The sequence below is a fragment of the Amia ocellicauda genome, chromosome 14 (genome assembly GCF_036373705.1).
Source record: "Amia ocellicauda isolate fAmiCal2 chromosome 14, fAmiCal2.hap1, whole genome shotgun sequence".
Classification (NCBI taxonomy): Eukaryota; Metazoa; Chordata; class Actinopteri; order Amiiformes; family Amiidae; genus Amia; species Amia ocellicauda.
The window spans coordinates 23,973,014-23,983,416 of record NC_089863.1 but is presented as its reverse complement, the minus strand read 5'-3'; the positions used below and the strand labels follow the sequence as shown (position 1 = coordinate 23,983,416).

The window sequence follows — 10,403 nt, the reverse complement described above, 5'->3', positions numbered from 1 at the left end:
GGCGGAGCTCGGCCTGGCCCCGCCTCCTGCACAGCGCGAACACCTCCCAGCTGCGCGTGCTGATCAAAGGGGTGGCGGTGCGGTCCAACCACTCGCGCCTGGTGCTGGAGCTGGCGGCCGTGGTGCCCCGGGACCAGCCGAGCCGCGTCGACACGCTGCACTCCATCGACGATGAGTACTCGCCCACCATCTTCCAGGTACTGTCCATGTGGGCTTTTGATTATCTCTCTCTGTGTGTATCTCCTGATTTCTAATTCTCTTACCTCCTCCTCCTCCTCCTCCTCCTCCTCCTCTCCAGGTGTGTCAGTGGGTGACGCTGAGTCCCGGCTCCAGCTCCGCAGCCCTGGGCTTCTCTCAGTGGAAGCCGGTGGGCTATCGCTCCGAGAAGCTCCTGACCGAGTTCGCCACGCCCGCCCGGCACTCTGCCCCGGAGCCACGCCCTGCCCCAGCCCGGCCCAGCCTGGCGCGGGCGTTTTTTGGGGAGCAGCTGGGCGAGGGGTACCAGGTCAGCGGGCTGAACCTGACCTTCGGCATCGCGGGGGAGCCCTTCTACAACAGCACCCAATACCTCAGCTGGTGAGTCTCTCTCTCGTCTCTCTCCCCCTCTCAGCTGGTGAGTGACGGACTTTCAGATTTATTTTTTACATTTTCCCCCTCTCCTTCCTCCTCTCTCTCTCTCGCTCGCCCTCATCCTGCAGGACTGTTCTGGTGGGTGTGGGCTCTCCTCCGTGGGACTCGTTCTCCGTTCTCGTTCTGTCCATCATGGCCGTGGCCCTGGGCACCCCTGCGCTGCTGCTCCTGTTGGGCGGCGTCTGCGTGTGCGTGAAGCGGAAGGGACGGGCTCCCCCCCAGTACGAGCCAATCAACTGAGACCGCCTCCCTTCGTCCCCACTGCAGACTGAGAGCCAATGAATTGTTGCCACACTGACCCAATCAGCCAATCGACACCCTCCCCCACACACCCACACGTTGCATCCAGGCCCAGCCAAAGGCATGGAGCAGGTATGGCCTCCAGATCAGACTCGTCCCCTCCCAAGCAGGACTCAAAGGCCACACACTGATTCAGGGCGCCAATCGGGTGAGTGCGGAACAGCGGCTGGAAGAATAAGAGATCACTCCATTTCAGCTGTACTGTGGAGGTAGGATCGAGAGATGTGTCTGCAGTGTGATCACGGAGACACAGTTAACCAATTAACCAATTAAGAGCTCAGGGTGAAAGTGAAAGCAGAAGAACCCCCCCAGGTACAGAGCACAGAGATGAGGCTCAGTAATTGGCAGTTGCCTGTGCCTTAAAAGCAGAGGTTCGTTGTCAGCATCCTCTGTTACAGAAGCCTCTTTTGCACATAGCCTGACCTTGAAAGCCATCACCTCTGATTCATTTTCAAGATTATACTGGTTTTATTTTCAATAAAAATAATGTCTTTTTTTTTTTTCAGGTGTTTCTGTGCTTTCCACTGTGAAATGGCAGTTTTTGCTCTTTTATAGCAGCTGTCCTTGTGAGGCGTTGGGACGTTGTCTGAGGCAGACACAGTACATTGATACTTATGTATTATCCATATAAAATACATTACTCATCTACTCATACTTGGTTATCATATGTCAAAAGTCAAAACTATGAGATGGAGGGATAGAGGTAGATGGATGGGTTAGAGTGGGACGGATGAAAGAACGAGGGAAGGATAGATGCAGAAAGAGATGAGAGGTGGGACAGGGAGGGATGGATAGAGAGGAGAGGTTACAACGTGTGTCTGAATAAAACCTTTATTGAGTATATAAAACCACTTTTTCCTTTTATATTTACATTTAATTTTTAACAAACTTTCACAATAACGTCAGCGTGCAGGGACAGTCCAGTGTCCTCCGAAAACAAATAAAAATGTGGAAAAAACAATAAGTTTAGTCTCTTTATATTCCCCTGTTTACAATACGGGGGGGGCTCAGTCCAGCCTGGTCCAGTGCAGTGGACGGGGGAGTCTTGCAATGTTAACCTGATAACACTGGAGTGGACTGTAGTGTGCCACCCCGTATTTGTGGCCAGAAACTGTGCTGAAACACTGAAACAATTCACTTTTTAACCCTAGAAAACAATAAATGGTAAATCTGATACAAAATCTACAGGACATACACAGGAACAAAGTTTAGAGATGTGTGTGTGCGTGTGTGTGTGCGTGTGTGTATTTGTAGCTGTATGCTTTATATCATGTTTGCTTTATACTGCGCTGTGTGTCATGTATTATTGTGCTGCACTCCTGTGTTGTTGTGTAACAGCCGTAGAGAGAGAGAGAGAGAGAGAGTGCGTGTGTGTGTGTGTGGTTCCCTCAGCCCAGCGCCCTCTCTCCTGTCTCTGGGTCGATGTCGTTGTCCATGTCTGAAACAACAGTATTGCAACACAACTGTTAGTCACGAAGAGACACACACACAAGGCGTGAGATAAAGACGGAAATGCAAAATGCAGGCAACGTTCGCATCCCAATCACACTGGCGCCGGTTCGGACTGTCTACCAAGAACAAATAGTCAGGAGGGAAAGCAAATGATACATCAATCTAGGTGCGTAATCGTGCTCTGACCGGGTCACCAGGCTGTATGGTTGTGTGTTTTGCAGTGTGGACACTGGACCCAGCGCTCACAGAGCATTTGAACCAGTGAACCCAGTATGAGACTCAGCTCTCGGTTGATGATCGTGTAACAAGAGCCATTGTTTGGGTCTTGACATACTGCAGCAAAGCTAAATCAATTTGAAAAAATTTGATAAAAAGCATGACGTTACATTGCGTGTATATCTATATCTAGTAAAAGTTTGGGTGTGCAGACCTGCGATTGATTGAGTGCTCAAAACATTTTATTTTTCATTATTTTAAGTTTGACATTACTGACTTAAAATAAAATAGCTTGAAACAAACTACCATCAGTGTCACTGTAATGCAGTCTAACACGTTTGCATGTATAGAGATATTATATTTTGCATGATTTATTGGTATAGAACTGACATGTGTGACAATAGTTAACAACCTCTTGGTTCATCAGTAAACACTCAGAATTGCTGCGACTGCATTGTTTTCAACCTCCACCATTTCTAACGACCCGGTCCGTTTTTCGTTATGGTCAAAAGTTCTTGGTCAAAGGTGGCTTAACGTGGCGAAAATGCGCCCCTATTCTGATTGGTTACATCAGTCAGCTGACGCACAACGTGAGGATGTGACGAGTCATTTGCCGGCATTCGTTTTCCTGCTCCATTCACACAGACCTGTTGCCGGAAAATTGCTGGCATTTAGATTAGGTCCCGAGGTGGAAAATTGCTGGAATTGAAATGCCGGCATAAACCCATTAACCCCGGTAATAAAATACCACCAAAAACCCGGCATAAGTTTCTGTGTGAATGGGGAAACAGACAGAGCAAGAGGGCGCCTCACTCAAAGAGAGAGCAAGGGAGAGAAGCAGAAGGGGGTGGGGGGCAGACACTGACCCATGCTGTCTGACAGAGTGGGGCTGGGGGGGGCAGGCACCGGCACCACCACATTGTCCACGTCTATCTCTGCTCCCTCCATCTCTGAATGAGAGAGAAAGAGTCGTCATCAGATCTCTGATTTGAATTGAGAGATGGACACAGATTACCCAGACTATGTACGTTTTGGTCAATTGATCATAGAATTAATTGGACTCCATTTTAATAAGTTCCCCAATGCTTAGAAATACTGTTCAGCTCTTAAAATGCCCCCCAATAAATTAATACTGTACCATATTGCTCTCCCAGCGGGGCAAAGCGGGCGGTGACTGGACTGGGATGTGGCTCGATGACCACCTGGGCGATACATTGCTGGGACAGGGGTGGGGGGCAACTGGGGGCTTGTTCAAACCCTGCCCAGCGCTCGGCCTCGGCTGGAGGTGATACAGCGTGGATATCTGGGGAAAGAAGAAGGAAGACACTTGCTATGAATAGATGTAGTGGAATTAATAATAATAAATGATAATAATGTGTTAAAATTAAAAAGATCCATCCACACAGAGCACTTTTTTGATCTGGGTTGTCCATTGCTGTGGGAATGCGCCATTGAGAGCCAGAACCAATTCCAATCACTGTGCTGGATTACTTATCTGTGCTCTTACACCTGAGGTGGGTATCGACCAATCAGGAGAGACTATGGTCACATCTGTTTGGCTGTAATATTCAACATGGCAGTGGTGAGGTTTAATATATTTATTTATTCGCATTTGTTTAACTTATTCATGAAGTGCCTTTGCTACACACAGCTCACCAGAATGTAGGCTATATATTTTAAAAGTGTAAAAATATGTCAAGAATAAAATAAAGTCCAAATAGTTTATATTTATAATGTACGATATAGATCACATACAAAATACTGAAGTTAATTAGTTAATTGATACATATGGAAAAAGAGCAAATAAGCTTGAGTGCAATGCCAGATGACATTATCTACTGTAAGTTCAATTAAGGGTTTAATTAAGCAATTGAGAGCTCAATTGCAACGAAATCCAGCGGGAGGGGGGCAGTGCTATAAGTAATAATCCAGCACTGTAGGTAATCTAGCACACAGCGTAGTTGTAGCGCAGACCTGCATAATCCCGCCGATCCCATTGGTGGAGCCGCGCAAAAACTGCGGAGATCTGCGCTACAGGATCGCAACCTTTCTATTGCGCTGCAGACATCTACCCACGTCTTGTGGTGTGGTGTGTATGCAGAGGGGGGGGGGGGGGGGGGGTGACAGTTTTTGCAGAAGGACAGCAACTTCCCAAAAACGAAGCCCTGCATCGTGTGTGACGTGTGAGCCTATGGACAGCACTGTGCGCTGCCAGCCTGTCTGCGCTCAGCACCAAACTGCCCACGCACAAACATTACAATATCCCTTAAAAGCAGCCAACAGACACAAAAGAGGAATGTATTAAATAATAACACTTTGTAAATCAAAAGCACCCAGCTAACGCAACAGGCGAGAGATGATACAGAACATATCATAAACACCAGTCCAGGCAAACCCTATTATACAGTATTAATGTTAATACTCAAAGGCACTACATCACATACACAAAATAGAGACTGTAACTTTTTATACACACTATTCTGTAGCCATCCCCCCATGCAAGAAAGCGCAGTAGTGTACAGTGCAGCGTAGTATGTCATACTACAGTATAAAGTGTGCTATAATACAGTGCAGTAGTGTAGCAGAGTATTGTTGTATGTCATACTGTAGTATAGTATGGTATAGTGTACTATAATGCAGTGTAGTACAGTATTGTGTAGTAAAGTAGTGTCGTGGTTGAGTAACTCGAGTCCTGCACTTTACTTCCTGACTCCTTGTGTAGCTCCTGAATATAATGTCCAGTCAATCATGTCTCCCTCCCTCTCTCTCTCCCTCCTTCTCCCTCTCTTCTTACCGTAGCACTTGTTCTTCTTGAGCCTCTTAAACGGGCAGCTGTGCTTGGCCAGCCGAAATAAGCAGTTCTTCCTGCGGGTCTGTTCGCTGGCCATTCCGTCTCCCTCTGAGCCCGACCGAGCCGAGGAGACCCGAGTTTAGCCGAGTCGGGATCTGAATCCGAGTGTCTACTTTTCCTGTAATTTTTTTGTTTTATTTGTTTCTTTTAGCGTCCCCAGCTGCGGCTCTTCGTAACTCCCCCCCCCCCCCGAGAAGGTTCCCCAGTGCGGATGAAAAGGCGCCCCCAGTGGACGCGATACATTTCCTGTCCTCCGACTGAAAACAGGTGAACCTGCTCGTCCGGATTCGCAGGCTGCGCAGCTGTGGTGCTGGTGACGTCAACCCCACCCTCACCCTCACCCTCACCCTCACCTGTCCATTATGATGAGATCCGAGGTGTGTATAGGGCAGGTGTTCCCAACCCCGGTCCTGGAAGAGCCTCTTCCCTGCTGGTTTTTGTTCCAACGGAGCTCTCAATTATTTAATTAACCCATTAACAAATATTTTACTAAATCAGACCTTTATACTTATTTTAAACAGTAGCGGTAATTGTGTCACTGATAAAGAACCAACTTTTGATCAGTTACAACATTTAAGAAGTCAAATGTAAGCAAATGTTTAGTTCAATTAAGGGTTTAATTAAGTAATTGAGAGCTCCGCTGGAACATAAAACAGCAGAGTAGGGGCTCCTCGGGACCAGGGCTGAGAACAACTGGTATAGGGTGATGTGGACCTGTACAGTAATATATATACTTTAATGTCAATCGTACTTGCATTAATAATTTAATTGGCAAGGAACTGCACGCAGGAAACGACTGCTGTATCTGCAATTAATACAAGTGTCAGACTCCAGTCCTGGGGGGCCGCAGTGGCTGCTGGGTTTTGTTCCAGCCCAGCACTCGGCTCCTTAATTGGTCTAATAAAGCAATTAACTGGATTAATTGAACCCTTCTCTCCAGACTCTGACATGTTCTGGGGCTTTAATGTTTTGAATCATCAACAAATTGTCAGGTATTGGCTATGAAAATAAAATATGAGGGGGGGACGGTGGCGCGGTGGTTAGCGCTGCTACCTCACAGCTCCAGGGCCCCGGGTTCGAGTCGTGGCTCGGCGTGCCCCTGTGTGTGGAGTTTGCATGTTCTCCCCGTATCCATGTGGGTTTTCTGCGGGCACTCCAGTTTCCTCCCACCTCCTCACACAGTTTAGGTTGATTGGTCGCTCTAAATTGCTGTGTGTCTGTGTGTGTTGCCCAGTGATGGACTGGCATCATGATTTCCTGCCTCGCGCCCTATGCCTGTCGGGATCGGCTCCAGCTTCCCCGTGACCCTCACCAGGATAAGCAGTTTCAAAAATGGATGGATGGAATAAGATATGAAAGTTCTACATAACCCCACCTGAGTAAATAATGACATTGATTAAGTAATTGGGAGTTCCTGTTGGAACAAAAAACAGCCGACACTGCGGCCCCCCAGCACTGGAGTCAAGACACCCCTACCCATAAGGGAAGCATTGAGGAAGCAGGGGCAGCCGGGGGGTGGTATGTAGTGCACCTAGCAAGCATCTAGAAAACATGTGCCTGTGTATGGTCTCTCTCCAGGACCAGGGCTGGAGACTCTGCTGTATGTAAGTGTGATTTTGACACCATCATCTCCCAAGAAGAATTGATCTTGAAGCATTTATTCTTTTAAACAAAACATTATCTTTAAGAAAAAAAAATGAAAGAACAAGAATAAGGAAACAAAATGAAAATTTAAAAAACGTATCAGCGACCGAACACGATCATCACATAAACCTGCGAACAAGTATATCTATATTTAAAAAGGAATAAAAATAGAAAAATGTACAGGTGTAACTTGCAATTTCCTTTTCTACTTGCAGACAGAATTGCACTAAATAACTGTAACCTACGCCACAGACCACGTCACAGTGTCAGGGCAGCTGCCCCGTCCTTCACCAGCCTATAGTTGGCATCTCCAGCCCTGGCACTTCCAGTCCAGTCCACTCCAGTGGATTGCACCAGTGTCTAAATCCAGTCAGCGCTCCATTCACCACGATTCACCCTTTAATTGCTTAATGGGGTCCTTGCTGAAGCTCAATTTATCATATAGACTGATTGTGTGGACTGGACTGGACTGGAATAGCCAAGATTGCTTACCCTTCACAGCAAAAGCTAGTCTCTTCTGGTTCTTGACCTTGGGGAAATCAGCCCCAGAACCTCTGTTTACCGGGGCTGGGGGCCTGAGTGGGGCCCGGGGCGTCAGGGTCGGGTTCGAGAGCGAAGATGCTGCTGCCCTCCAGGACGAACATGAAGTACATGTTGGCCACCAGCATCGCCGGGATGGGGAAGAAGGTCAGGCCGAAACCAAGGCTGCGGAAACTGCTGCCCAGCGCGAAGGCCAGCCAGTACACCAACCTGGAACAGAGCGAGAAACACGGTCACTTCACCTGCAAGAGAGCGGACGCACAGCGGAGCAGACCCGGAGTAGAGGCGGAGTAGGTACCTGCCCATGGCGAACAGGCTGGTGAGAAGGGGTACCAGTTTGAGGTGCTCCTGGCTCAGGTAGGTGGAGAGGGCCGCCAGGTTCAGGAAGAACAGCAGGAACAGCCCAACCGAGTCGTTGACGAAACGCTGGTGCAGCGTGGGCTCCTTGTCGTCCTCTCGGCGCAGGGTGAGAGACGGGGGGCACAGCCGACACAAACCCTGCACCAGCACACCTGAGAGAGAGAGAAAAGGGGAGTGATGCAAGAGCTTACTATGCATCTGCAGCACAGATACAGGGAGTTTCCACTACAGATCCAATGTGTAAAAGGCAGAAAGAGTCAGTCAGTGTAGCAGTCAGTCAGTGCGTCTGCGTAGCAGTCAGTCAGTGCTTCTCTCTCACCCAGCAGGATGGGCACGGTGGCGAAGGTGGCGCAGTGCAGTGTGTAGACCAGCCTTTGGGGGGCATCCTTGAGCAGTGGGGCGTCAAAGGGCAGCAGCGCATACCCCCCCCACAGCAGCAGGGGGCACAGCAGCCCTGCCGACATCAGCCCTGCCCCCGCCTTCAGAGCGTCATAACCACAGCAACAGCCCCTGCTGCAACACGTGCAGCCCCCTGGGGGAGGAGGAGTGTGGGAAGAGAGACTCGTTATGTAGCCGTTTTACACTTCAGACAGACAGACAGAGGTGTGAGTTGGGGTACCTGTCTGGTGCCGGTCCTCCTCATGCCAGTCCGGGAAGTATCCATCAGGCAGGGTCCCCTGGGGGCGGAGAAAGGGGCTCTTTTCAGAGTCTCCACAGCCGGCGTCCCCCTCCTCCTCCTCGCGGCCGGGGTGCACGATCTGCACGCTGGGGTGGAAGACGGCAGCCGCCGTCTCCGGCAGGCAGTTCTCCCCCTCCTCGATCTCTATTCCCAGCTCGTCCATCTTCCCCAACCTCTCCTTCTTGTCCATCTCCTTGTGCGAGGCGCCCAGAGACTCCAGAGAGCGCGTTCTCTCTTCATCTTCGTAATCTTTTTCCTCCTCCTCCTCCTCCTCCTCCTTCTTCTCTGTCCACTGTAGAGTACTGGGTTCCATGCATGCCAAACTCACATCCTCCTCCTCCTCCTCCTCCTCTTCACACTTCCCGCTCCTCTCTTCCCCTGTCGTCGTCGTCGTCGTCTTCTCCTCCTCCTCCTCCTCCTCCTCTTCCTCCTCCTCCTGTCCCCCCTGTGCTGTTTTGTGGGGTACAGGGCTTGTCCCCATGTTTTCAGGGAACCCCTCGTCCTCCGTGGGGGGGGTTGGCCCTGAATCGGGGTACATCAGTATTTTTATTTTAGGACAGGAGCGTCTGTACGTCTGTGCCAAAGGTGTCCGTCCCCTCCCCTCTCGCTCGTTCCTGGTTCTCGAGGATCTCCTGAAAGAATCAAGATGCCAGGATGTAACACAATTCTGGAACACGAAATCTAACCACAAATCCTGTAGAACAGTGACCGGCAGTGCTGGGGAGAGGTAGTGTGTGTGAGGGAGAGACATGGATGGCAGAATCTAAAGATGCAATTTGAATCGAGGAAGATTACCCCCCCTCATCAGTTACTTTTTGTGTACTTTTGTCCATGACCAGCATGTGTGCGTAAATAAATGAGTGGGAGAGGGATGGGACACCATTAACCAGTCTTAAAATCCCAGCTTTTCTTTCACCGAGGCGGTGCAGCTCAGATCCCTCCGTGAATAATCGAGTCGTTGATTAAAAATGCTTTAAAAACTCTCTTGCCGAGCCCTCTGATTGGTCGACTGACCCGTCACTCGTTTCCAACCCTCTCTCTCATTGGCCAGACAGGTGAGTGTCTTTACCCAAAAAAATTCAGTCAAAGATTGTACTCAAAACTATCCGGCTGACAAGTACATCCACGACAAGCTCACTATATTGCAAACCAGAGGGCAACAATGCAATTCTGAAAATACATCCCTGTAGTGTGACTGTCACCGACCCAAACTTCACGACACTGCGCACGCCAAATAAAACAAACAGTACTTTTCAATCACGTGATAACCTCCGTCACACCGCCCAGGCGTCGATTTATTACCGATACGCCGATGCCGGTGTGTCGATACCGGTGTCACGGTATGTGTACGAGTCGGTACTCACTCAAAAGTCAGCGGCTCAGCTGCTCCGCACAGGCCGCCATTGCCCCTCTCTGTCGGGCTTGTTTCTGTGGAGGTTTCGGTGGGGGAGGGCCTGGCTGCAGGTGTGTCCAGGTGAGATCTTCTTAAAGGGGCTTCCTTTAAAGGGGAGGCCGTTTTTCTTGCACACTGAGAAACACTGCACGTACTGTATTGTGCAGCAGGGCACAGTGGACTTGCTTCTCTAGAGCCACAGAAAAGGCAGTTAATAATTAGTCTATAGGTCAATAATGACGATTATTATTTCCCATTATTTCCCAGACACTTACAACAACTATGCAACAAGTATGTCCTGCACCACACTTTGTGTCTTTCCCCAATTGGGCTCGTAT

At 49.3% G+C, this 10,403-nt stretch overlaps 2 protein-coding genes across 2 annotated transcripts in view; one reads left to right on the top strand and one right to left on the bottom strand.

The window, feature by feature from the left end:
* The window catches only part of glmp (glycosylated lysosomal membrane protein), a 3,875-nt gene extending 2,444 nt beyond the window's left edge, over window positions 1-1,431 (top strand). Inside the window, exons 4-6 of the mRNA XM_066721266.1 lie at window positions 1-197; window positions 299-576; window positions 699-1,431. The exon at window positions 1-197 is cut by the window's left edge and continues 22 nt beyond it. Coding sequence (XP_066577363.1) covers window positions 1-197; window positions 299-576; window positions 699-870 — 647 coding nt within the window. The 3' untranslated portion in view covers window positions 871-1,431. The remainder of the gene's footprint in view (window positions 198-298; window positions 577-698) is intronic.
* A 5,660-nt stretch (window positions 1,432-7,091) lies between these two features.
* Window positions 7,092-10,144, bottom strand: tmem79a (transmembrane protein 79a). Its single transcript, XM_066721265.1, has 5 exons — window positions 10,037-10,144; window positions 8,613-9,304; window positions 8,313-8,525; window positions 7,932-8,145; window positions 7,092-7,843 (listed from the first exon to the last, which is right to left on the bottom strand). Exons 2-5 carry the CDS (start codon window positions 9,208-9,210, stop codon window positions 7,633-7,635), a joined length of 1,236 nt encoding a protein of 411 aa, XP_066577362.1. The 5' UTR covers window positions 9,211-9,304; window positions 10,037-10,144; the 3' UTR covers window positions 7,092-7,632.
* Between the last annotated feature and the right edge of the window lie 259 nt (window positions 10,145-10,403).